Source organism: Coturnix japonica, chromosome 9 (assembly GCF_001577835.2).
Source record: "Coturnix japonica isolate 7356 chromosome 9, Coturnix japonica 2.1, whole genome shotgun sequence".
Classification (NCBI taxonomy): domain Eukaryota; kingdom Metazoa; phylum Chordata; class Aves; order Galliformes; family Phasianidae; genus Coturnix; species Coturnix japonica.
Genome location: NC_029524.1, coordinates 13,163,522 through 13,190,433, shown reverse-complemented (window position 1 = coordinate 13,190,433; position 26,912 = coordinate 13,163,522). Strand labels below are relative to the sequence as shown.

Here is a 26,912-nt window from a genome sequence, read left to right as displayed (position 1 = left end):
ACTCACACCCCAAATTCTGTGCTGACTACTTCTAGAAATGCTCCTATTATCTTAAACCATTTAAGCTCTCTGCAGTCCAGAAGCAGCGTCCAACACCTCGTTCCTCACGCAGTCTCTCGGATCCTCTTGGATTGCCGGCCCAGTTTCTTTGGGAGCACAAAGAATCACAGAATGACCCGGGTTGGAAGGGACCTCAAGGATCATGTAGTTCCAACCCCCCTGCCTGGCAGGGCCACCAAACATGCACATTTACTAGATCAGGTTGCCCAGGGCCCCGTCCAACCTGGCCTTGAACACCTTCAAGGACGGGGCATCCACAACCTCCTTGGGCAGCCTGTTCCAGGCCCTAACCACTCTTCTAGTAAAGAACTTCCCCCTAACATCCAACCTAAATCTTCCCTCTTTTAACTTAAAACCATTTCCCCGTGTCCTGCTATTGTCAGCCCTTTCCAAGAGTTTACTCCCCTCCTGGCAGTAAGTTCCCTTCAGGTATTGAAAGGCTGCAATGAGGTCACCCCGCAACCTTCTCTTCTCCAGGCTGAACAAACCCAACTCCCTCAGCCTGTCCTCATAGTGGAGGTGCTCCAACCCCCTGATCATCTTCCTGTCCCTCCTCTGGACCCTTTCCAAACTCTCCATGTCTTTCTTGTACTGAGGGCTCCACACCTGGACACACCTGGCACGTTGGAGGCACCTCCTGGAGCGAGCACCGAGAGGCCTCTGACAGCTCAGGCTTAAATCGCCTTCGAGCCACAATGACGGCGGCCGCGTGTAACCCAGCCGGACAGGGGAAGGCCCATTTCGGACCTCAGACCGGCGGCCCCGCGGTGCCCAGTCACGGCCCTGACTCAGCGAAACCCCGTCGGGCAGCACGGCCCCGCGCCGCTCCCTCACCGGCCGATGTGATCATGGTGCCGCCCGCCCGGCCCGCGGAGGGAAGTGGCGCCCGCTCCGCTCCGCTCCGCTCCGCTGCTCAACGCCTCGGCCCAGCCGCACCGACACCGGAATCCACTCCGCGACTCTGCCGCTCCACCGCCGCCCGGCCCGGAAGTGCTGTGGAGGCCCCCTTCCGGCTGGGCTTCGTTGATGCCGAGTAGAGGTGGCCACGGCGATCGCCTGCTCGAAAAGCCGAGGGGAATCAGGCGGGAGTTGGGCAGCCCTTGAATCCCGGCCGAGAGCCGGTGTGGTGTGAGCGCCGTTAACACGGTGGGCGCCATGTACAGATCGCCTCGTTAAGGACAACGCTGTGATACACTGAGAAATAATAATAATAAGCGAGTTCCAGTGGAGAAGTCGAGTGTGTTTATTGATTACAGCCAGCGTGTGGCCTAACAGTGCCCTTCCGTTAGGACATGGCTGTGGTGTGCAGAGCTCAGCGCAGCACTTCGCTGTGTGGAGAGGCTGGAGGTGGGAGCCAGGCAGGCCTGGCAGCAAGGCACAGCAAGGCACCTCTCCATAGGGCAGAACAGCACCCATAGAACTGAGCTGCTCACAGTATGGCGGTGAGGCACTGTGGCAGGTTGCATAGAGCTGCTGGTGCCACAAATTGGCCATTTTTGAGGTCCAACCCAAGCCATTCTGTGACTCCATGATTCCACGCTGCCCCACAGGCAGCCATTGGAACTGCTTAAACAGGTGATGTTCGAACATCTCTATCAATTCCTGAAGCAGCCCCGTCACACTGAGAGGAATGCAGCGGGCACAACCAGGAGCTGCCATCACTGCATTGGAGATGAGCCAGGTATGACAGAGCTGAGCCATAGCTCACACCGTGCACACCACAGTCCTGTCTGCCCCCCTGCATGGGCAGTGTCAGTGTCAGTCAGCCTGCGAGCACCACCATGGGGCAGATGGACACACTGCCCTCATCTCCAGCTGCCAGGAATATCAGTATCTCTTGTGTTATACTTGCTGTCCAGAGCTGCATTTCTTCATGTTATTCACACTTATCCAAGCTTTCTAGCTGGCTGGTAGATACAGGACTTCATATTCACACCCATTGCAGTCTCCATGCTGCTGCATTATTTGTCTATTTTCTCCCCCACACACCCCCCCCAGATCAGAGAGAGGTCGGCAGCTTTAAATTAAAGCAATAAAGCAGAAAAATAAGGCAGCAGAATCTGTTTGCCTGGGAAGCCATCCCTAGCAATCTCAGCAGGAGCTTTGCATATTCCCCTTTGTTCAGGCAGATGGAAGCTGAAGTCCCCGCATCACCTTGCCCAGGATGGAGGATACATTCCCAAAGGGCTCCTCCAAAGCCCAGTGTCCACCAGCACAGCCCCACGGGCAGGGGGTGGTTCTGTCGTGGAGCTCAGAAGCTGTTGGCAGCCACAGAAGACCTTGGTGAAATCTGTGGGCTCTCTGAGGGCGAGTGGGCACACACAGCTCCTCCTCCCACTGCTCCACACCAGCCAGGCAGGACTGGGACACGGATCACATGAGGCACCCACAGCTTTAGGTGCCCACACCTCCAGCAGCATCTTCATAGTTTCCATTGGGAGACAGACTGGTCAGAGCCACCTCCTGGGGGTCCTGCAGGTTGTCTGTAAAGAGCAGAGAGGTCAGGGGGCAGTGATACATTGGTATGATACATACTACATGGTAATACATTCTCATTTTGCTTTACAGACTCTACATCCTTTAACACACAGAGGAGACCCACAAGCAAAAGAATGGTGGCCCCACAGAGTCCTGCAGTCTCAGCAGCCTCCAAACGAGCTGCACAGGTCTGAGGCTTCACTCCCTGCTTTGAACTGGAGCACCAGGCTGACTGCCCTCCTACTCTCATCAATGGTTTGGGAATGAGCTTCCAGCAGATCACAGCACATAGGGTTGGGGTGATGCTTCCAACTCACTGTGTGGATGCACAGTTGTGGCAGTGCCCAGCAGTGCTCCCAGGCAATGGACCCAGCATGTTTTTATTTAGGTGAACATTGGCTGTCTTTGGGTTCTGGTCAAAGCTGGGCCAGGAAGAGCCGTCTGGAGCTGGAAACAGCATCAGAAGGCCGCCAGAAAAGGATGGGAGCATATGGACCAGCAGGGGGTCAGTGAGGAGCCTCCAGCAATCAGTGTGTGTGCAGAGGAGCTGGGCATACCTTCATGAACATTGTTTGCAGCTTTTGACACGTGGCCTTTTCTCCGGCTCCTCCTGCTCCAAGAGATGCACTGCAGGAAGGCAGGCAGCCTCCACCTGTCCCTGTCTTTCTCCTCCTCTGGATAAAACACAGAAGCATTCAGAACACTGCTGCAGTTCAGAGGCTCTGCTCCCCCAGCTCCCACCAGCCCAGCTCCTCACAGCTAAACCCACCCCCCTGTGAAAGCATGGAGCAGCTCCTGGAAACCCTCATCGTGGCCTGAAATCTTTTTGTTGCCCTGGAAATTCATCTAGAGGACAACAGATGTAGAGGTAAGTTACTGCAATCTTTCACGTCACTACAGCAAAGCACTGCAGCAGCTTATTATATAGTCTCCAATGGCTCAGCATCCCCATCCAAATGCCACGCGGCCTTTCACCTCCTAGATCTTATCTCCCAGTGGCAAACGATAATCCACTTCAGTGTCCTTCCTCTTAATGCAACACCAAATGGCTCATGATAGCAGCATTTCCTGCTGTCTGACAGCCCCAAACCTCCAGCCACCAGCACATCCCCTGCTCACAGTCCTTGGGAATACAGCAGGGAACAGCCCAGCACAAACCCTTTGCAAAGGCCAGAATGGAAACACGGTGAGCTCAGCCTCAGCTGAGGGCTGTTTTGGGGTGACATTACAGGAATCTGCTTTGCAGGCAGATGCACATTCCACCACAAATCATATTCTCCTTGTGAAAAGCCATGGGATGAAGGAGCCCAGGCTGCAGAGAAGCTCATGCTGTCCCATGGGCTGGTATTGCTGCATCCCCAGCTCTCAGATGGGCTCAGGAGGGTCTCATAGGCATTTTGGAGCACACGGCTCACAGGGGCATGGAAGGAATCTGATCTTGCATCAGGTTGAACCCTGCAGCTGAGGAGGGGCCATCATTACAGACACAGCTCATGGGATGCTTCTGTGACTCAGAGCACCAGCAGAGTCCTGGTGAGCAACACGCTGAGTCCTCCTACCCACAGTGCTTGTAAAGCCAGTGGGCTGCCTGCATTGCACAGCTCTGGTTTGCTGCTCCTTTCTCCACTGCACTCCACACCTGCACCGGAGTGAAGGACCAAGTGCCCACTTGTTATTGTTCAGACTTGTGTGAAGCCAATGCCAGCATCTTCCTGCTGCAGAACCTGCCCTCTGTGCCCAGGGCTGCACCCCAAGCCCCACATTGCCCATCCATCAGCACCTGGACGTGCATCCTAAGCACCGTGTCACAGCTGTTGCCTGACACATCCCCGCTTCCAACCCATGGCCCATCCTCCCCAGGTGGATCCCCACGGGGAAGGCTCAGATCCCATTGCATGGAATGGATCCCACTGTGACAGCAGGAGCTCCCTGGGGAGGGGCAGCTCTCCGTGGTGTGGTGCTAATCCCGCAGAAGTGAGGCAGATCTTATAGGAGGAGGAATGATCCCACCATTAAACAGGACAAATCCCATTGTAAGGAGCCAGATCCCACTGACACAGGGCACTCCTCCCCGGGAGGAGGAAAATCCCGTTGGGAAAGGCCGGATCTCACTGAGATGGGGCACTATCCTGTGGGAAAAACCCCACTAGGATGGGAAGGATCCCACCGGATGGGGCAGCACCTGCCGGATCAGGGAGGTCAATGCGTGTCCGATCCATGCCAACCCCCCCCCCCCGATTCCCCCAATCCCCCGATACCTGCGGGGTGCTGCAGGGCGGCCCGCAGTGCTCTGCAGGCGGCGGTGCGACACTCCCGCAGCGCTGCGGGGCTGCCGGGGCTGTACCGCGCCGCCTGCACGGTGCCCGCCGCCTGGAAGTGCCGCCGCAGCGTCGCGTCCAACACCGCCGCGTCCTCCCCGTTCCCACCGGGCAGCAAAACGCCGACGACGGCGGGCGGCGGCCCCGGGGGCAAACGGCCCCGCACGTCCCGCACCACCTCCCGCAGCCTCGCGCGGCTCCCGCGGCCCCGCGCCGCTCCTCCGCGGCACAGCACCAGCAGCAGCCGAGCCCTCAGCGTCCGCCGCCGGCATCGGGACCGGGACCGGCATCCCGGCTCCACCCCCTGCCCCGGAGGAGCCTCGTCGCCCAGCAGCTCGCGGCCGAACGACGCCAACGTGGCCGCCGCCGGAGCTCCATCCGCCGCCACCTCGGCCACCAGCAGCACCGCCCGCCGCCCGCCCGCCCGCTCCACCAACGCCCGCAGCTCCCGCAGCTCCGCCGCCTCCATCCCCCGCTGCCGCCGCCGCCGAGTCCCCTGCGAGGAGCTCCGCACCGCCCCCGGCACCGCCCCCCGCGGCCCCGGTACCCGCCCCGACCCCAAAGCATCTCCCGGGTTCCGGTACCAATGGACTCGTGCTGCACCCGGCCCCGGCGCTGCCAAGGGGTCGGCACAGCTGTCAGGTGAAGCAGGAAGCCCCGACAGCAATAGGGAATGTTTCCCCCGCTCTGTATGAGATTCCCCACACATTTAATGCCTTGTTGTGTGAATCTGGAGGGATGTGAACAGCTCAAGGTGCCAACAGCAGCACTGCCCTTGCAGACTCCTCTAGAGGACAACATAGACGCATTGGAGTTGCAAGGACCCTTTAAAGGTTCAACTCCCTGCAATGGAAAGACACAGCTCCATCAGGAACTCAGAGCCCCATCCCCCCGACCACGGGTATCAGGAGGGGCAGTCCAGGAAGGTCACTGTGTGCCAACAGCTTTAAGCCAGGAGAATGTGTGTCCCAGTTACAACAGGCTCAGCAAACACATCCCCACACCAGCACTACGGGGTCAGACAGTCGGGGCAGGGGTTTCAGACAGCCTCTCTGGCTCTTAATAAAAGGACCTTACTCATTGACTAGTGCTGGTAATCAAGTCGGGGGAGATAAACAGCGAGATTAGGGTCCTCTTCCAAAGATCAGGGTCTGCTGGCAGAGGAGCCCATGCTCCTGCACAGCACTAACCCCAAGAGCAGCTGTCAACACACCAGGGCTCCAGGCTGACACCACCCCATGGCCAGCTGTGGCCTTAACATCACCCAGATCCTGCATTTACAAGAATCTTGCTCAGTGAGGGGCCTTTCCTGCAGCCCATGCCCTGAGCAAGCACTGCTTCCCATTGCTCTGCTGCTTAAACTGCTGGGAAGCTCATCCAAAAACTAATAGTTGGGAATGGACGGAGCTGTTCTTCATGGCCACTGCAGTTGTGTTGTTAATTCTGGGTACACACACACCACTGCCAGACCAGAGAGGTCTGCTACGTAACCCACAATACCCAAACAACCTCGTTTACATTTCCTTACTCATTAACAGAGGAGGGACCTCACAGCAAACACACCTTTATCTTCCTCTGTGTTGCTTAAAGGGATACGGTGCAGTGGGGCAGAGGCAGCAGCAGCCCAGCAGTGTGATGTTGGAGCACAGCAGGTACCTGAACGCAGACCTGGCTGTATGTGCAGGTCCTGCTGCTCCGCCCTTTGCCTTCATTCACACTGCAACCCAACGGATGTGCTGGCAGCAAATCAACAGCTTGGCCTAAATGAGGGCAACTGTACTCCTCGCACGTGCCTGTGCCTGCTAAGAGCAAAGAGCTGCTCATTTTGGACCTCAAAAAGAGGAAGAGAGAGTGCTTGGTACAGAGACACGGTGCTGTGAGCTCTGAGCAAGACCACAGACCCATTGGATCAGGCTCCCTAGGAGATGATTCATCACAATTCACCTCTCGTCTAAAGAGACAGGGCACGAGAAAGGACTTTTGTGCCACTTTTTGACAGTCCTCAGTGTCTCACTCAGTGCAGCTCCTCAAACTCTTCCTCCCCGTTCTCCAAACCCAGCTCCACTTACCGCAATGTGAAGCCACAGAACTGGTGAGAGATGGCAGGCAGTGCCTGTACAACTGCCTGGGGAGCCCAAGAGAGCCTGCATTGGGGCAGCTGGCAGGGTGCCTTCCTGGCACACAGCACGACTGCCCCAAGGTGTGCTTGCACTTTGTCCTGGCACGTAGGCACGATGCAACACATCACCATGGAAGGAACCCACACTCAAAATACCCCCTGGAGGATCCTGTCCCTCGGGGACATCTGCAAACCTTCCCTGTCCTGCACAAAGCTGTGGGTTCTGCAGGAGTTTGTATGGCACACGGTGCTCGGCGCTTTGCAGCTCAGAGGTGCACGTGGAGAACTCAAATAAAGACAAAGCTTTAATAATTCTCTTCATAACAGTTATGATTTTAGGTGGATACAAGAGCTGAAAAAAATAAGAAAAAGAAAATTAAGGTCATCTTTATGAAGCTTTAAGAGAAAAAAAAAACCAGCAAACCACAGTGCCTTGCCCTGCCCAGAAAGAGACAGAGAAGTGAGCTTTTCTAGGGCTCACTGCTGCTAGAGACCAAAACAATGCACTGCTCCCACACTGCCCCACAGCCAAGACCCCCCATTCCTCATGGACTCCGGTGTGAGCCCATCCCCAGCCCTTCCAGCAGGGCAGGTGGGAAGGTCTGCACACATCCATCCGCTCCGACAGCTTGTCCCTGACCCTTCAACTACTCGGGCATGCAGGAGTAGCTTGGGAAAGACCAACACGCTGATGGCAAACAGCAGCACGGCAGGAGAGGGACCTTTATCTCTGTTTGCAGCCTTCTGGCCAACAAGTCAGAGCCGGCAGCAAACTTTGCTCACCCACTGCCTGTGACTGCAGAGAAACCAGGGGGATGTCAGGAGCTTGGTGCTGTTGGGAACTACGCAGCAAAGCAAGGAAGCAGAAACTCAGGGATTTCTGCTAGGGTAGATTGCCTGCCCAGCTGATGCAACAAAGGGCTTTGGAGCAAGGCTGGCATCAAGCTGAGGGAGCAGCGTCCCCTTCTGGCAGACAAGCAAAGCACCACGAGGGAAATATTTCTAGAGAGACGTGGGTGAACAGCATGAAACCCAACCTGCTGAATCCTGCTGTCTACAGGAATCCCATCGCACGTCATCGGTGATACCTCACGTGGCACACACTCAGGACAGCGATCCACTGCTGGGGGCTGGGTTGATTGGGATGAGCAGAGATGGGATCTAATGATCTATTACCTGTGGGAGGAAACACATGGTAGCACAGCAGGAGCCACGTCGGTGACAGCTCTTCCCTATGGCTCACCCAAACCAACCAGCATTTCTCACTGAGAACGCAGTGCTGGTGGCTGTACGGCTACTAACAGCCATGGGAAGCCCCAGTGATGGACTTGGGGTGAAGTTCTCACACATCTCCACAGCCACGTTTTTGGGGTCAGGGAGAGCCACCAGTCACACTAGGAAGTGAACACCATCTGGGTTCAGACTTACAGCCCAGCACTCAATCCCTTAATTTAAATTCCTGCTTATCTTCCCTCCTCCATCTGACCCTGGTCACTGAGCACCACTAAGCACCACACAGGTCAGGTATCAGAAGTGGTGCACTGGCACAGGTGGCTCGAGATGGTTGTCTCCATCCCTGGAGGTGTTCAAGAGCCATGGAGACAAGGACCGGAGGGATGTGGTTAATGGGTAATATTGGTGACTAGTGGACGGCTGGATGAGATCATCTTAGAGGTCATTTCCAACCCTAATGAATTTATGTTGGTCCTGCTTCTCAGACCCTCCTCTTCCCTACCCAAGCTTGTGGTTGTTCCCAGAGCGCCTCTCTTTGCCCCTTGCCCCTGTTTAGCCATGTCTCAGGATACCTTTATGGTTAAAGACTTCTTCTAGTGCTCTACATGCAGCTTTCTTGACCTCCTGGATGCCATTGGGCTGGCCTGCCTTGTAGACCGCTGCCTCCACCACCAGCCGCCGGAAAGCACCGTCCAACAGACACTGCATCCTCCTGAGCGCTTCTACTGCCCGCGACAGCTCCTCCTGGGGCCCTGAATGGACCAGCACCAGCACCACCACAGCAGGTGTGTATGGGAACAGGTTCCTTATGTTAAAGAGCGTCTCATCCAGATAATCCCACTGCATGAGATGCTTCAAAGTAGTGGCTTGCCAAACCATAAAAACCAGGAGTGGTTGAACCTCTTTCTCCTCCTCTTTTTCATCTATCTGCTGTAGTTCAGTCTTCCCACTGCCTGCACTGAACAGGTCCTGAGCAAATCTCAGCAGCACCGAGGGGGCTCTCACATGGACATCCTTCATCTCCATCACCAGCAGCTCTCCGTTCTGTATCCCCAGCGTATTCAGTAGGTTAAGGAACTCCCAGCTGGTTTGGTCTGCAGGGGAGCCGGGCTCCTCCGATGCCATCCCACACAATTCTTTTTGCTGCACTGCTGAGGAAAGGAGTGAAAGGGGTTTTCACTCGGAAGCTGTAGCAGAGGTAGGGGCAGTAGAGGCCTTCCAACAGGATACGCCTGCTTCTTTCAGTAGCTGTTCTGTGCAAACCTTGTGGTCAGGAACAAACAAATGCTATAGAAAATAGTGTGTACTCCACCTCACACTTCTTTGAATCTTACATGCACAACTCCTTGGTGCTTGTAAAATTAAAGCCCTGCTTGCAATAATTCATACGCCAGACGTCCAAACCATTAGCAAATTTCACTTAAAAAAAGTAATTTACCCAATACTGTATTCTAACCAAGTTAAGACACAGCTGTTCCACCTCCTTCAGAAGGAAGAGGAACAGACAAACCCTGAACGAACCCCAGCCCACCACAGGAGCCAACCTGCAGGAACACAGCAGAACAAAGGCCCAGCTCAGGGCAGCACACAACCCAGGCAGACTCTCACATGGGGAAGGAATGAAACACATCAGAGTACCTGAGTGAAGGTGAGGGCAACCTCTTCCCTGCCTCAGCAGTCACCACCCACTCAGGGTACTGATGATTCCTTTGGGGAGTGAAAGAAGACTATGACATCAGCAGCAGCCATGACAACCTGCAGCTGCCCGAAGCTTCCCTTAAAGTCATACGGTATCTTTTTATGCACTAAGAAAATCGCACTTTAAGAATCTTTAAATCCACTTTCATTGCCTTTCTGTTTGACAAACCTCACACTCACACACACGAGACAAGGAAATATTTCTCATTTTCTATAGAAAACTTGGGGGCACGGTCTACAAAGACTGCAAACATTTATTGTTTGGACCTACATGCCATTCAGATTCTACATTGGAGGCAATGATAAAGGCTGGCAGTTATTTGCCTTTTCAAAGGCAGCCTGCTCAACAGATGCCTTTAACAAGTACGGGTCAAATCTCCAGCTTAGGAGCTAGTTTAGAGTCACTCCTACATCAGTGTGCTGTGTACTGTGGTACACTACTGAAGAATCAAAGCTCTCAATATAGGTGGAGGGGATGAAAAAGAGGAAAGTACAAAAATGGAACAGATTATTCTGTATTTTATTTCCAATAAAAATTTAGATCCTGGATGGATACAGCATCTGAAAAACACAACAACAGAATCACGTTAGAATTCCTGTTATTGGACTGTACAAGTCAGCAAATTTATAGCTATCATCTGAATCATGGATCTCTTCAACTATTTTAAGTGACTCCCATTTATGCAGAAAAGGGGCAGGAAAGTCTAACAAGGAGCTGAGTGACGTGAAGCAGCATCTGATGGTATCAAAGCTCCCACCCAGCAGTCACTCTCCTGCTCAGCCTTCCCATGCCTACTTTGAGGACTCTGCCATGCAGCTCATGCAGTTATATGGGGAGTAAGAGAAGTTGATGCCGCAGCTCCCTTGCCACTAGGTAGGAAATGAGGCAGAGTACAAAAAGCAATGGTGCAAGATGAGATTACGAGGCAGCCCAAAGGCTGACAAGGAGCCCCTGGTTCCTAATGCTGCTCACCACTCGGATCCTGTGTCCGATGGCCTTGGCGGGGAGGTTGGAGCGGAACTTGGCACGAACCATCCCGCTGTTCCCATGGGCGCGGGTCACCTTCCCCCAGATCACCCGCGTCCTGTTGGGTTTCCCACCGGGGGTGACGGTGTTGCTGAGGGAACAAAAAGACACAGAACTCAGTGTGTTTCCTTTGGAATGAACCTGGAGTATCTTAACGTAGGATTTCTCCAGTCACACCACAGGCACAAAGGGCCTCAGGCATCGAGACAGGCAGCAGCTACAAGAAGCCACGTGCCACCCTTGAAATGACAGCAGTGATGAACAGCCTGACAAATTTATTACAGGGAATTCCACATCTGACATCAGAACAACCACTCTCAAAGAAAAATCAAGCAGAAGACAATAAACAATTGTTCTTAAAGCCTCTACCACTGCAGGCACAGCAGAGCTGTGACACACACACACAAGGGCTGCTCTATCAACTTCTTTTTGCCTGGCAAAATATTCCACCTCTAAGGATCTCAAAAACTCAATGATCACCACAAACTCATCTCGCTTCAATTTGCTGCCAACCAACTGACTGCTCACATCCCGGCATTTGCAAAAGATAATAAAAGACGACCAACTTACTTCTTAGCTTTGTAGACATAGGCACATCTCTTGCCTAAGTAGAACTCTGTCTCCTGGCGAGCGTAAACACCTTCAATTTTCAGCAGGGCAGTGTGCTCCCGCTGGTTCCGGAGGCCACGTTTGTAGCCAGCAAAAGTGGCCTTGCACCACAACCTAAAGACATGGAGAAAGAACAGATTAACTCAGTTTAACACATTAAACTTTGGTTGGAAGGGACCTCAAAGCCCACCGTGTACCATGGGCTGGATGCCTCCACCAGCTCAAGCTGCCCAGGGCCCATCCAACTTGGCCTTGGGCACCTGCAGGGAGGGGGCACCCACAGCTTTGGGTAGCACTGCTGGTTCCTCAATGCTTAATGAGTATAAAAACATCTTCACATCTCACAGAAATCTATTAGGCCATGTAAGAAGTTGGTCCCCCCTTCTGTTTCTATGTTCCCTTCAAGGCTGAACTGCTACAGCCAGCTGAAGACAGGGGTTTCAAGAGAGCAACACAAACGTAGCGATGTAACACACACACACAGAGATCGCCCTGTGTGTGCACCGGGCAGCGCCGTGCTGGGACAGCAGAGACTCAGCGGTGCCGTCAGCACAGCGCAGCTCCCCATCCAGCCGTACAGACACAGGCAGACACTCACCTCCCGGTCATGGCGTCCTCGTGCAGCGCAGTCCCGGCAGCTCAGCCTACAAACAACACACCCCGCTCAGTGCCCACAGCCCGACAAGGCCTCAGCACCGCGGGCTGCAGCGGGCCGGCTCCGGCTCCTCACAGCGCAAGGCCCCGCCGGCACCTCAGCTCCCTTCAGCCCCAGAGCCGACACCATCCGCCGTGTATCGGCGCCATCCCGCCCGCTCCACACCCGACACCCCGCCATCCGCCCCGCCCCGGTGTCCCCGCCGCCGCCGGGATGGTCATTGCCCGACACAACGCCCGACACAACGCCCGACACAACACCCCGCCCGCCGCACCCCGCTCACCAGCACGGCGCGCAGCCAAGATGGCGGCCAAAGGACGAGGCGGCGCGCGGCCCGCCGGGATTGCGGCTCTAAGGGCCCCGGCTGCGGGCTGCCCGTGTCACAGCCTGAGCGCACACGGTACGGGCCGACACAGCGCTGGGTGTGCACCGATATCGGTGCCTTTTGTCGTCCCTCGCCATGTCCGTGAGTCCCGTTACTCCTCCGGGCGGCGATGAGGGAACAGGCCTCGGCACCCGCAGGGACAGCCCCGCCAGGACCCCGGGCGCCATGGAGACGGCGTCGCGTTGAGCGCCGCGGAACGGTACTGAGCGGTGAGGGAGAGGGGTGGGCTTTGGTTTAGTGTTACTAACACCATCCCACCTCTATTCCTCTTTATTCCTCTTTACAAGAGCACAGGCACTAAAGAAATGGAGAAGCTCCCTCGGCTGGAAGCTCTGCTGCTCACTGCTGTGCTGGAGAATTGCATCGATCAGCTCGCCATCCTCGGGTACATCATGCCGGTTTCACAGGAGGGCAAGGCAGATGTCAGCAGTGTATGTGCCTCTGTGTTTGCTCTCATTTTTCTCAATGCCTTTTATGTCTTCTGTCAGCATTCTATAAGTCTCCACACAGGTACTTGTCTCTTTGGCATGGCTGTGTGAAGGACCCTGGTGACATAAGATGAGCTTCTGAGGCTTCATTCTACAACCTCAGTGGTCAGATGATAAGTAAAGGATCAGGGGAAAATAAACAACAGATGGCTGACGTCTCCTAAGTGCACAGCTTTATAAATAATAAAGAACAGGGACTTTGATAATACCCCAAATCAGGGTCATTCTGATACTCTATAAGCACACACTGAAGCTCCTCTAGTCCCCACAGACAACAAAATAAGACAGATTTCCCTTCAAAAATCTATTAGTAACTACTCATTATTAATGCCCGTTATTAATGAGTTGATTTCTAATAGACACCGTAACTAAGTGGTTCTGGGGAGAGGCATAAAGTAGAGCAGAAGCTGCTCGACATAACTGTAGTGCTCGATCAATGCTCCGGCTGCGCTATAGAGGGCACTGCTCTCCTTAGAGAGCACCCTGAGCCCGTCTCACCTGTTGGCCGAGGATGCTTTTCTCCCACAGATGGGGCTGTGAAAGCTCCGCTGTGCCAGCTGATCTGATACAGCAGATCCCGAGAATGGTGGGCGCAGTTCTCCTTCTCCCTCACACACACTGAGGCTGACAGACCTCCTAGAGGTACACTTGGTTTTTCTCTTCAAACACAGAGGCTCGTTTTTACTAAGTAGTTTATTTCTTAAGACACAACTTTCCCATGGAGTACAATCCTCAAATCAAGGAGGAAGCAGTTTAGAAACCAGAAAATGGCTCTGGAGAAGCCAACTTTTAGAGCCTCAGTCACTGTGTTGCTTGTTCCTAAATCAGGGACTCTTGTAGACTGCTTCATGCAGTGCATTCCCCAGAGAAGGCAGCCCTTCTGTCTGCTAAATTTAGGGCAAAAGACCAGCAAAGATAAACAGCAGGGACTGCATGGATGGCACCACACGCCATTTACAGTCTCCTTGCTCTCCTGTAGTTCTTTGGCAATTATTAGTGCTTAATTCTCTACTGTTTACAGATAATCCAGTTATAGCCTGTTTTCAGCTTTCCCAGACATTATAAACAGCTATTACAGCACCCATAAAAGCTACATGATATTAAAAACTATTTGTTTGCCTAGAATAGTTATTTCAGAAATACAGCCTTCACCATCCAACTACTTACACCCCTTTTTCTTCCCCCTAATTAACCACGTAATTTTCATAGGTCTCAGGATACTTTGCATGAGATTCATTTCATGTAAATTTAACTGTCCAAAAATTAAGCATGGAGTCACTTAGTCTCCTTCTGCACTCAGTGGTGACTCATGCGGTCCAGGGGCTACTTCCTCCCCTCCTAAGCTGCATTCAGGAGCATCAGCCTTTTGCAGCGCCCTGCACGCTGTCCCCATTGACCACAGCAGGACCTCGAACACGAATAGAGCCTTTCTCCATCAGGGTCTTCTTAGAATTATTACCAGCATATGCTGTTCCTGCTCTGACCTCTTGTTTTCACTCTGCCCTTTGTGCTGTGTTGGCACAAACATTTGTGTGGTTGTGCAGTGATCTGGACTGCTAAAAATATATCTTTTTTCTTTCTTTCTTTCTTTTTTTTTTTTTGCTGGAAAATGTTTCAGTGAGTTGTTTTTTCCATTTCACGAGCAGTCAGGGTGGGCAATAGGCAGCTACGGACTAGGATGAGGATGGAAGCCTCTGCATTAGTTGGCTCTGGTGGTGCTGCTGTGAAGTACGTAGTGACAGGCTAAGATCAGCTTCTGTTCTTATGACTACACTGTAAGTAAAGGCCTTGGTGACAGGCATAGGGCAAAGGCTGAGGAGAAACAGATTAACAAGCTTCCTGTATATAAAAGCTGCTGCAAAGGAAGGAAGGAAGGATTTTTTTCTGTGCCTACAGAGACTGGGATGAGAAGTCAGGGGCTCAGCTGCTGAAGTTTCAGAAGCTTCCTTACAAGAATGGCACGCTGGTACTGACTGCAGGGCAATACAGCCTCCATGGCTGGGGGTCCTTAAGAACCAAACATCTGAATCATCACCTCTTGGGGCAGGTGAACCGACCTTCTGAGGCCTTTTCTAGTCCTGTCACTTTTGGCCTTTTGATCCCATCAACTTCAGTAAGCCTAAATTGTGTGCTCACATCTCACCCAGATGAACATTTCTGGTATTTGGTTCTTTGTAGACTCATCAACTGGCCATCGTATAGGTGGATTCTTGTTTATTGTTAATTCTTCTTCCTCCCACATAAAGCTGCATAGAGTCTATTCCTATTGCTCAATGTGCAAGCAGGTTTCTCTTACTCTCTTTTAGATCAACAGCCAGGAAATGAAAGAAATCACAGACACACAGAATGTGCAGGACATTAAGTATCAAGAGCTTCCCCCTGCAAAGCAAGGGAGTGGGGAAACTGTTACCTCGAAGTCTCTGAAAAGCACTGAACAGAAGCAGCAGCTGGGGAACTCTGCGGATCCAAAACGAGCCCAACATCCTTCCAAAAGGGCCACGAAACCCAATGCTCCATCTGCAGAATATCTCAGAAAAATTCAGGCTGACAGGTAAGTGAAGCACAAGTGTGATGCCTGTGCAGGATGCTCAGAGCTGTAAAGTTCTCACTTTACCTCTGCAAAGCAAAATACAGGCTTCTCATCCTCCCACTGCTAGTGTTCCCCAGTTGTGGCTATATCTAAGAATGGCTATATCTAAGGGGAGCACCATGGCCTTGCCATGAGATCTCATGATCTCAGTTATTCTGTAGGGTACACAGAAGCCCTATGGCAGTAGGGCAATAATTGATAAAGGTGCCAGACTCCGTGTTATCAGTGTACACCTATACATTACTGTTGTGTTCCTTTTCTCCCTGGTAGGCAGTATGTGAGTGATGTAATTACAGCCACTATGAAGAAGATGGAGGAATCGGGAACATTTGATAGCCTAATAGAAGCTAATGGGAGAGAGAAAGCAAAGAAAAGCAACTTGAATGACATCCTCATCAGGTCAGAGTTGTGCTTTGTACTTTTCTGATTAGTGACCTAGAGCCAAAGCTCATTTTCCCTCATTATACAATGTAAAAGGAAAACAAAAACAAACTCTACATCAAGATATGGAAGGGATCCCTTTTCAGCTTGAATTATCCTGACTACTTCACAAATTGCATTTGCCCTTGGAGAGGAAAATAACTGACTGTAATAATACTAATCTGACTTGGGAATTGCCTGAGCTTGGACCACAGCGGACACCAGTGTCTGCATTGATGCAAACTCTGCTCCATATCAATTAAAACATAATGTGATGGAGGAGTTTTCTGACCTTCAACTCCTTGTCCCCAGAGGAAGCCAGAGTAGCAAATAATCTGCTCAAACCAAGGTCAGCAACATACGGACTTGAGGTTATACGATGCCCAGGAGAATCTGCTTTGACCCAAATGCTAATGTGCTCCCTTTTTCCAATGCAGGGTTAGCACAGATGGTGGCAGAGGCAATTGTCTTTTGAACGTGAAGCCCACCACTTCCAGCATCTAAAACCAAGGGATTTATTGTTTCTCCAAGGAAGGGTCAGAAAGCAAAAAATGAAAGCAGCTGTTGCTTGTGGAATCCCTGTTCAACACTGGAGTTAGAAAGGGGGCATACAAATTTTAATCATTTTTTTATTCCATTATATCAACCATATCTAAGCACTGTGCTATCTGTTCTACTGCACATTCTTTTCATTGAATGAACTTGATCTGTATTTAAATATACCATATACTTGTCTGGTTTTGTGTCAATATACCAGTCTGAGAGCAGTCTGCAGTAAGGCTGAGACTCCTTATCAGGAGCTCCTGTAGCAGAGTTGCCCAGCTAAGTACCTAAAAAATGAAATGCATGTTTGCCTGTAAAGTGGGGGTAGGGTACAAAGCCTCAGGCAGCAACTCTTCTTACTGGCTTTAGATCAAACAATAAGCATAAAAGCTTGGAAAAGCCCTCAAAGTGAAGTAAAATAATGAGACCTACAACATTATCTCATCCTTTTTGCTTTAAACTGTCAAACTCCCCTGTAGGTTTTGGCCTGGCTCTCCCTGTTTTTGGTTCACTTTCCCTTTCATTCCCATCCTCCCTATTCAATCCATACATCTCTTCCTTCAGGATTTACTTACCAAGTCACTAACTTTGTTGAGAGATCCCTCTGATCTGGAGACGTGCTGCCTTCAACACTGAACTTCAGAGTGAAGACACAAATACCTTTTCTGCTCCTCAGACACTGGGAGCAGCTGCAAGCTTTTACGCTGCACTGAAGCAGGGCAAACTTCTCACTTCTTTTAGTTCAGCTGTAACAAAGGTGCTGGATGAGCAGGTTAATTGGGGCAGCGTTCACTAGGTGCAGCAGTGTATAAAGAATCTGAAAACTCCCTATCTACGTACACAGCTCATGGGGTGTTTTTTTAGATGCATTCAAGTGACTGTATTCTCCCATTTTCCTTCAGGGAAGAGGAAGGAAAGAAGGAGATAAAGTCACTCCAGAAACAGCTGCAAGATGTCAAGAAAGAAACTGAAATAGAACTTCAGGTGAGATTACTTAACACCAGGCATCATGCCAGGGGGAAGTGTGTTAGCAAGCTTGCTCCTGCTGCCCAGGAACTAGTGCTCAGATGAGAGGACACAGCATATGTAGCAATCCATCATTTAAGAACATAGTATAACTGCAGCACAGACTTACATTCTGAATGTAGTTATTGATGAATTTAAGAATGCTGTTCAGTGCTATTCAAGCAGAAACTCAAAGTGCTTATAATTGTGAAAGGCTGTGAGGAAGTCAGAACACCTCAGAAACACTGCAAAGCAAGGACATGAGTGAGTGCTGCTACATCTGCAGCCAGGAAGGAAGAGATGAGCTGCAGACAGCAGGATCTGAGGTTCGGTCATACTTAATGATGCAGACATGACACCTAGCACAGAAGAAAGACTGACAGTGAGGGATTAAGAAATAAAGTGTCAGAATTGGCACAAGGACACGCTATTTTTCTACCTGCAGTTTTGTCAGGGGAAAATATTGTAATTTGCATCTATTTCCTAGGCTTCCACATACAACAAAATCCCAAATACACGAGCCCTGTGCAAGGGCAGATCAATGTTACTACACACACCCCATTGACTTTATCTGTGTGGAAAGCTTCAGCCTTTCTGTCTGCAGCGTGTGAATTGTCTGTGCACACACAGTAAATCTGGGGCATTCTGGACACATCAGACTTGCTGCACAAGTGCAGATCAATTAAATGGCATATCCCTGGTCACCGTGATGCTCACCAGACAGCTCAGACTCAATGGTCATGCATGCTTAAAAAAAGCACACAGCTCGGTGCAGAAACATGCAAGCTTAACCTGTTTCTGCTGAGGTGAGGAAGAAGAGTGTGTGATGAGATACAAGCAGAAGAAAGGCCAGGTCAGAGCTATATAAGGCTTGAAAGAAAAGAATCTGGCACTTTGTCCTGCCTTGCAGCTCTCCTAGCTCTAAGTCATACAAACATGTAGCTCCCACGCTGAAGACATGCTCCTCTCTGTGTGTTTTAGTACCTTCTGCTAATGTGATTCTTGCTTTCTGCCTCATCAAGTGGGATCTGCGCTCATCTGGGATTCTGGTTTTATGTTTCCAGCTTAAAAGTCATTTTCTGGGCTTCCTTATAGCTTCAGCTTTGATAACAAATCAAAGACGAGACGACTTTCAAGTACTGCTTTCCTCCTGTGCCAAAAATATCGGTGTCTCACTCAGTCTCCCAAGGGAGAATAATTTCTATTTGCTTCATATGGGATTTCCCCATAGGCAATTTTACAGACACACAATTATTTGTCACCTCGCCAACTAATTAGGAGCAGAAATACAGCTTGCTGATTTTGGACTATTCTGAACAGGAATAATACACAGACCTGTAGACAAAAGCCTACATGGTTGTCTCCAGTCCAGTGGCTGGGAACACAAAACCAAGCAAATCTCATCATGGAACCAGAAAAACATGGTTTTTGCTTCACGCATGTTGCTTGTGTGTATTTTCAGCCTTAATGAGATGCTAATTAAGGCTGTATTAGCTGGCTCAGCTCATTTTTTTCTTCCTAATAGAACACAAATGAACTGCTAAACGTTTCCACTTCTTTTGTTTCCTTTTGGAAAACACGGATGTCTCAAAAGCTGCTGAGATGAACAGTCTGGTTATATACTTACCCTCCATACAAGAGGGTCTGTGATGGTCCTGGGGCCACGTCAGCCCCCAGAGCAGCTCAGCAGGACACAGAGCTGCTGCAGTAGAGCCAAACCTGGAAGCATCCAATGCCATCTAGTCCAACTCTCCTGCAATGAAGATGGACGTCACAAATCATCACTCCGGGAGGCTGGGTGACCTGTCAGCCCAGACATCCTTTCAGCTAAAGCATCACCGGGGGGTGTACAGCACAGGGGTGTTCTGGCAGCTGGGGCAGATGTGTCTGTAGAGCTGCATGCTGTGCTTTCAGGGCTGCATGCTGTGCTTTCAGGGCAGCATGCTGTGCTTTCAGGGCTGCATGCTGTGCTTTCAGGGCTGCATGCTGTGCTTTCAGGGGCTGCAAGTCCCGGCTGCACAAGGTGTGTAGATAAGCATATCTTCAGGCTTTGCAGGCTGAGGTTTTGCAGCTGCCAGTGGAAAGCTTATCCACACTGGGCATGGAAGCAGGGAGGCAGGCAGCAAGGCATGATGCAGGCTTACCAGCTGCCTGCACATAACTCCTGTTTGTTAATTCTGTAGCCAGCTGCATTCTAAGTGGCTGCAAATACCTCTGAGGAAGAATGGAGAGATCTAGGGGGGCACTCGCAAGAGATAAACAAAAGTGAAAAGGCAAATTGTGCGTACCCTCTCCAGCAAAATGCAGTTGCTTTTGCCACCAAACAACATTGTTTTGGGGCAGAATCCTACGGTGCTGCATACGAGCAGCAGACAGTGCTTCAAGTTGGAGTTTGTGAGCTGAGAGATTGGAGACAACAGCTTGTTTGCCTGCGAGCAGAGCAGACTGGCTCGTAACAGCTATTTCCTGGGTTTTGATCTCGCTCTTTGCCAGTTTTGCGATAGTTCTGGACACATGATTTATGATTTTGCATTGCTGGTTTGGCAGATTCAAAGCTGAAGTCATCCCAAATAAGCAGCCCGGAGGTTTACTGCATTAGCTGTGAAAGCATGCTGTGTCCTGATAGGGCCCTTTGCTGCGATAAACCAGAAATGAATAGATGTTAACTCCTTTTCAGGGCACAGCACAACCCACAGCTTGGGGACAGCAGCTGCGTTTGCTCCATGCAACCCAACACCCAGCACACCCCAGCCCTGCAGCTCCAGGCCCACCAGCTGGGCTGCAGTAGCTGCCCACACGCCTGCAGTCAACCTTCCCTCCAAGTGAAAGCATTGCTGTGAACCACCCGCAGGGTTTTGCATTTCGCTTCCCGTCTGCTTTGCGTTGTGTAACGAAGCCCCCAGACCCCCCACTTGTAATGAAGATGTTTTACAACACCAAATCCAAACCACAAACACGCCATGCAGCAAAAAAAAACACCCGAGCAGATGGGCCCCCTTCCTGGCTGAGGGTTCTGAAATCAAAAGTGGTTTTCCCTCTGCTTTATCAAAATAAGACATAAAAAATAGTGCTCGTGCTCTGCCCCCACCTCTCACAATTCTTTGTAGCCTACATCAAACCCTTCCTTTCTGACCTGTTTCCAGACCCTGTGCAGATAACAGTGCAGCACTGACTTCAGCGGCTGGGCCTCAGGGCCACAAAACATTGGTGTTTTCCATTAACATCTCCCTGGTCTCTCTGCCAGCCCTGCAGTTTGGAATTGCTTCCACCGCAATACAGCAAGGCAGCCTCCAGATGAAGTGCTTCGGTCACCTCCCACATCTACTGAGTAGGAACCAACTGCTCCCAGCACCCACCGAATTTCACATCAAGGAAGATAAAAGCCATTACCAGAAACCTTAATGGGGCACGAACAGGTCACGTTTGTAGCTGTCTGCAGTCAGATCTTGGAAATGTTCAAAATATTTCGAACACATGACTTTGGAAACCACCAAACAGCATCAACCAAAGCCTCTAATTGTCAGCAGCCTTAGAAATACACTTTACTCTTCCTAACTATGGCCCACAAGGGGTGCAAAGGGAAGGATTTTCCTTTAAACTGTTCCAAACCGTTCTTATAAGGAAACCTTTCCAGATGAGTCATGCTGCAAAGGCTTTTAAACACAGCAGCACTGAGCTGGCTTCTTCCTGTGGCATTTCTCCATGTTTACACTGTTAAGGAACGTAGGGGTGCTTCAGAGACAAGATACGTGGGCTTCAAACCATGTACGTGCCAGCACTTTGGTACTTCAACTTCAGCTGCGAGGTTTGGCTGCTGAACATCAAACCCATCGCAGCATGGCAGGAAAGCAAAGAGAAAGGCTGTAATGGAGCTACTGGGAGCCAGACCAGCAGCATTACATTGCACAGGAGACTTTGATGACCTTTTTAGCTTGCAGTGCACTTCTTCATTTGGAGATTCTTGGAAGATGCAGGCCTAGATTAATGAACTTTTCTCTGTTATCCAAAGAAATGGAATAAAAAGGAGTAAACAAACTCACAGCCCTGAATTGAGCAAATGCACTTTGCTCCTGAAAGCAAAGCTGACAGATGGGGTGCACCGATGCAGGTGTCCTGTCTGTGGGGGTGCTGCTGGAGACAGAGCTGCTCCAGGAAAGCTCATGTCCACTGCAAAACAAGGTGTGGGGACAGGCTGGGAGCTCAGGGCCAGCCCTCCTGGGCAGCCTTTGCTCTGACTGCATGCTGTTATAACAAAACAGACTCCATCTACTTGGTAAGATTTCAGGAAAGAACCACGGGAACATACAAGTGAGTTGAGATTTCCATTTGATCTGCTCCTAATGCTGTGTTTATTCAGTTGCTGCAGAACTAGGGGAAACAAAACAACAAAGCCCAGCAAATCCAAGGAACAGAATATACTTATATTGGGCATCCATGAGGCTGAGGTATGACCGTCCTGTTACAGGTGCTCAGACTAATCCAAGTGTTTAGCAAAGCCTGATGTCAGTGGCTCAAATTATTGGGCTGTTCTCATGCTTCTTTTGCTTTGTCTCCTCCACTAGAACCGAAATAACGTGATCCTCTACCTCAAAAATGAGCTTCAAAAGGCAGAAGCCAAAGCAGCCATGGAGCATCGCTACATGAAGAAAAGCACAGACCTGCAGGTGCACCAAACCCAGAAGAAGTGCAGCAACGAAGAGAACAGACTGAACAAGGAAATTGAGGTAAGTCATTCCCCAGAGCCCTGAATGATGTCCTCATCTCCAGCAGGTTGTGTGGAGGTGAGGACAGGACTCAGCACTAAGAACATAGCAAGATCTTCCCCTCCTCGGGCTCCAGTGCTGCCTCTGTTTGTCTGCTGCCCCACTGTTACATCGCCCAGGAGAACTGGGAAGTGCTGCAGCAGGAAGCAGGATCGTGAGGCCATTCCTCTTCCCTTGTATTATGTGAACTGTGAACTGCACAGTTATTTGCTGGCAGTGCTGTGAGATGCAGCCCAAGGCCTCCCTCCATCCCCTGCTGCCCAGGCTGCTCTCCATCCCCATCACAACGCAGATGTTTGAATGCATCAGGAATCCAACCAGCACGCATGTTGTGCACACGTATTTGCACCAACGCTGTCTAACATTTTCTGTCTGCATTGATCATAGGATTTGAAGAGGAAAACTGACGAGGAGATCCGAGTGCACGTGGAGGCTGAAAACTTCCTGAGGCATTCCCACAAGGTCTGGGTGACTTTCCCTGTTAATGCTTCAACTGGCAACAGATAAACATCACATTGATTCATTTCTAAAGAAAACCAATTATTGCTCCATCAACCCAACCGGGTTCCTGATCGTTGCTGGTTGGATTCCTGCTTACCCTCAAGCCCTTAATGAACCCAGCTGTCCCATATTTGTGATTTGCCACATTCACAGAATCACAGAACGACCTGGGTTGGAAGGGACCTCAAGGATCATGTAGTTCCAACCCCCTGCCTGGCAGGGCCACCAAACATACACCTTTACTAGATCAGTTCGGATACATTCGGATACACTGCCTTAAAATTACTGCTCATACAACGACTAGCATTGCTTATGCCAAAGTTACAGGTTTCCCTTCCCTCAAACAGCCACATTCAGCTCAATGTGGATTTTGTTTAAGCCATCTCTGGCGGTAACTGGGACTTCCTCTATATCCCAGAACCACATTTGATTGGTGTTTCAAGGCGAGTGGGCTACCTGAGCAGCAGCCTCTCTGCACTGACAGCAGCTGGTGGCCTCGCAGTGGCCCACACAGAAGATGACCTCGCCCCCATCTCCCTTGTGTGTCCAGCTGTGATGCTGTCACAGCACTGATGCTTTTCCTCATATTATTCCTCCATTCAAGCAGCGATGGCTGTTGCTATGGCGAAATCAGTCATGAACAGGAGGAAATCAGCAGCATGGTGCTTTCAGAAACACCTGCCGTCCTATTGATGTGAGAAACAAAGCCAAGTTCACAACCTGAGAAAGCACAACCTGAGAAAGCACAACCTGCTCTCCCTTGGGACCTCATTCCTGGTGCACTGAGTTTAATCCAGAAAGTGGCCAGAGAGACACGTGCAGGATAAAAGCTTTCTGACTGTGAAACTCCATCTCCTGAACTCTTCTCCCTGTGCACACACACAAAGAATGGCTCCTGGTTGTCATTTACTTCACCAGGATTGTGCACAAATGTAACCCCCCGTGCGCTGCCATTCTTCAGACCCAGACCAGTGCTGCTGCCCTCATGGTGGTCCCCAGCATTGTTACTCCTAGCACTGTGATCCTGCCAAGGCTTAGGTGAGAAGGAAACAAACTGTGCACATTTGATGGCATTCTTAGCCCCATCCTGAGCGCAGGCATGTCGCAGCAGTAAACCTTTCCCTTGCCACTCTTTGTACCCTGCTAAGCCCCACTCTGTCCCATTGCAGAAGGTGCAAGAGAAGCTGGAATACTGGATGGAAAAGTATGAAAACGACACAGACGCTAAAGATAAAGAACTCGACGACCTAAAAGAATCAAAGGCAAAGAACTTGGAAATGCTGCAGAAATTTGCCAGTGAGGTAAGACAGCAGCAGCTCAGTGCTGGCCCCTGCAGAACCGCATCCTGCCTTTTTCATACCATCATTCTGATAAGGAATGAAAGCCATGGGGAAAAAACAGCAGTCGTGAGGTATTGGATGGGACTTGAAGTTCTGGGAAGGTGTGACATCACCTGTGACATCAGGGATGGATGATGTAATTAATGCATGTAGTTAGAAAACCATTAACTGCAGGACTCTGACTGCAGATGCACTGCCAGAGCAGAACAGGCAGCAAAGTGTGTAGAAAAAGGGGGGTCAGAAGAAATTCACTTGTAGGCATTCCTTACTGTCACTGCTCTGAGAGGCTGAGACTGAGTTAGATGTTCCCCTGCCTGTGGGCTCCATTTTCACTCCGTTTGCTGTCATCTCAGTGCCCCAAGTGTTTTCACTCATCATCTGCTACCTGTCCTGGGGGAACGTGGATCCTTCCTACTAACATCTGTTGCTCGAGACCCCACCAACCAGCCATTTCACAGCACAGGATCAGAAGGTTAATTAGACACAGGCCATGAGCGGTTTCACTTTGGCAGCACCTCTCGGTGCCTTAGGACTGGTGGTGGTAATGAGCAACATTTGCCATCTGGATTCAGGGAAGATCAAATAAAGGAGGTGGGGGAGGAAGGTCTGTGTTTACCCATTAGCCGTGGGCTGCCGCGGGGCTCCCAGTGCTCCCTGGATGTGTTTTTCATGTGACTGCTGAACTCCTGTGCCACTTTGCAGTGCTGGACATTTGAGGAAACCATCATTGCTGACCGGGCACGAAGAGAGGCTGAAAGACGAAAACGAGAGCAGGATGAGCTGGAGTTGAAGAGCATCCTGAAGGTAAAAGGGGGAGCAAAGCTGAGGCAGTGCTGCTCCACCAGCAGCTTGGAGTTATTTGCACCACAGGCTTTGTTCAAGCAGAAAATGGCCTGAGAAAGTTGGCTGGTGTGAGGTGGCGCAAGCGAGGGACAGATTAAACTTGTTCCTTCTCCTGCAGCAAAGACAAAGGCTGCAGTGAACTGCAGAAGGGTTAAGAAGGAAACAAAAGACAAAAAGCCAGTCTGAGGGATGATGTGGAGCTGTGCTCATCACAGCAGCCCCTCTGCATGGGTGACACAGGAATGGAGTTACAGAGCTGCTCCCTTCCTCTTGCCACCTCTACAGATGCCCTTGGCTTACACATGGACACGTAGGCCCAGCTGCTGCTGCATGGGCCAGAGGTTCCGTCCTGCAGCTGAGGAGTTACAGGAGGGATGCTCTGTCCATTCTCTGTCCAGGTTCCCTCTGACACCTCTCTCTCTCCTGCTTCCAGCTGCAGGCCTGGTGGAAAGGTACAATGGTCCGCAGAAACCTCGGCCCCTATCAGAACCTGCCAAAGGCTCAAGACAATGAGCAGGTAGATCAGAAAGGCACAAAGGAAAAGCCCGGAGCAAAGAAAAAGACGCGCTAAGAAACCTGGACTTGGATGTACTCTGGGGCTGCTGCTGGGTAAGGCACTGCTGTCTGTGTCCAGCAGCACAAAATAAACCGTGGAATAGAACTCGGGCTGTTCTGGAGAACAGAGTTCATGACGCACAGTTAAGGTGAAGCTCCTGTAACTTCAGACCCCGAGCAGTCTTTGTACAGCAAGAACACCTTTTCCTCAGTAGAAACGGAAACTGCATTAAAACAGTGAGAAACACGATATCCTCTGAAGTTTTTTATACAGCTAGTGAGCAATTCTGCTAATGGCGCAGTAACTCAGCAGCACGAGACGCTCTGCCCTGAGAACCTGCTCCGCAGTCCCGCACAGCACGGTGCTGGCTGAAGCAATGGGGTTTGCTGTGGCTCCCAGTGGGGCAGGAAGGCAGGTCACCCACATCTGGGCTCAGGCAGCGCTCGCCCCGGTGTCAGTGGCAGCATTAGGTCGAGTCAGGGGAAAACTGCTGATGGTTTGCAGTGTAAACATGAGGGCAGTCAAAGCACGCGGGTTTCCATTCCCACAGTACTGCAGAGTGTCAGCACATAGACAGAATAGCTCTGAACACCCTCCTACAGAGGGAAGCAGCCATGGAAAAAGACAGCTGATGTGCCACAGCTGCACCCACCACCCTGTCTGCAACAGCCACGTGGGGAGCCCAGGCAGCAGGCGGGGTGCAATGTCCTGCTTCACTTAACTGAGGGGGCAGCCCCTGCTCTGACACTGCTGTCAGCCACATACAGCGTGCAAAGCACAATCAGCCTTAGGGCTGAGCTGGCTGGATTCTAACACTCACACAGGGAAGAAAGCTCAAGCCATACAAAGCCAGCCCTGCTTTTTGTGACCATTCTCTGCTGGTCCTGATCCAAACATCCTCGTGTCCAGACCAACCTGTTCCAAAAGCTCTGAAATTTAAGCAGGATGACTGAGATCACGAGCAAAGGGCCTTTAGCTCAGGACTCCATCTGAAGGGAAGGGAAAAGAAGGGGCTGGTGCCTGGCTGCTGGGCTGAGCTGAATGTCAAGGGAGAGCTGACATTTAAGATGCTTTACACAAACTCCGAGTATGGATATTAGTGCTGCAGCACTGCTGGTTAAACCACAACACACTCCTGCTCCTGGTACTTCAAAAACAATTAAAAACTATTCAAAGCAACAATAGAACCATGTTTGCTATTCCCGTGTTGAGGGCTGCTGAAACCTCAGGTCTGCCCACTGGGTGATGCAGGCCCATAAGGTGGGCACAGCTTTTCAACAT

At 51.0% G+C, this 26,912-nt stretch overlaps 5 protein-coding genes across 8 annotated transcripts in view; 1 reads left to right on the top strand and 4 right to left on the bottom strand.

Moving 5' to 3' along the window:
* The window catches only part of PSMD1 (proteasome 26S subunit, non-ATPase 1), a 57,390-nt gene extending 56,325 nt beyond the window's left edge, over positions 1–1,065 (bottom strand). Inside the window, exon 1 of the mRNA XM_015871677.2 lies at positions 895–1,065. Coding sequence (XP_015727163.1) covers positions 895–910 — 16 coding nt within the window. The 5' untranslated portion in view covers positions 911–1,065. The remainder of the gene's footprint in view (positions 1–894) is intronic.
* Positions 1,066–1,279: 214 nt separating this feature from the next.
* C9H2orf72 (chromosome 9 C2orf72 homolog) lies at positions 1,280–5,325 on the bottom strand. Its single transcript, XM_015871681.2, has 3 exons — positions 4,797–5,325; positions 3,096–3,212; positions 1,280–2,543 (listed from the first exon to the last, which is right to left on the bottom strand). Exons 1-3 carry the CDS (start codon positions 5,323–5,325, stop codon positions 2,455–2,457), a joined length of 735 nt encoding a protein of 244 aa, XP_015727167.2. The 3' UTR covers positions 1,280–2,454.
* Positions 5,326–7,262: 1,937 nt separating this feature from the next.
* On the bottom strand, positions 7,263–10,277 carry LOC107318173. 3 transcript variants are annotated; one of them, XM_015871682.2, is made up of 4 exons: positions 9,847–10,277; positions 8,781–9,471; positions 8,013–8,151; positions 7,263–7,327 (listed from the first exon to the last, which is right to left on the bottom strand). In XM_015871682.2, the coding sequence occupies exons 2-3, from the start codon at positions 9,331–9,333 to the stop codon at positions 8,051–8,053; spliced, it is 654 nt and encodes a 217-aa protein (XP_015727168.1). In that variant the 5' UTR covers positions 9,334–9,471; positions 9,847–10,277; the 3' UTR covers positions 7,263–7,327; positions 8,013–8,050. The 3 variants fall into 3 exon arrangements, with proteins under 3 accessions (XP_015727168.1, XP_015727169.1, XP_015727171.1); XM_015871683.2 differs by having other exon boundaries at positions 8,781–9,359; XM_015871685.2 differs by having other exon boundaries at positions 8,781–9,356.
* A 130-nt stretch (positions 10,278–10,407) lies between these two features.
* RPL35A (ribosomal protein L35a) lies at positions 10,408–12,590 on the bottom strand. The gene is made up of 5 exons (XM_015871686.2): positions 12,481–12,590; positions 12,141–12,186; positions 11,504–11,656; positions 10,880–11,024; positions 10,408–10,467 (listed from the first exon to the last, which is right to left on the bottom strand). Exons 2-5 carry the CDS (start codon positions 12,149–12,151, stop codon positions 10,444–10,446), a joined length of 333 nt encoding a protein of 110 aa, XP_015727172.1. The 5' UTR covers positions 12,152–12,186; positions 12,481–12,590; the 3' UTR covers positions 10,408–10,443.
* Positions 12,591–12,668: 78 nt separating this feature from the next.
* Positions 12,669–25,880, top strand: IQCG (IQ motif containing G). Of its 2 annotated transcripts, none has more exons than XM_015871679.2 (10): positions 12,669–12,781; positions 12,870–13,013; positions 15,377–15,621; positions 15,931–16,059; positions 17,526–17,607; positions 22,191–22,352; positions 22,779–22,853; positions 24,062–24,193; positions 24,935–25,036; positions 25,509–25,880. In XM_015871679.2, the coding sequence occupies exons 1-10, from the start codon at positions 12,692–12,694 to the stop codon at positions 25,644–25,646; spliced, it is 1,299 nt and encodes a 432-aa protein (XP_015727165.1). In that variant the 5' UTR covers positions 12,669–12,691; the 3' UTR covers positions 25,647–25,880. The 2 variants fall into 2 exon arrangements, with proteins under 2 accessions (XP_015727165.1, XP_015727166.1); XM_015871680.2 differs by having other exon boundaries at positions 12,694–12,781; positions 12,877–13,013.
* Positions 25,881–26,912: the final 1,032 nt, after the last annotated feature.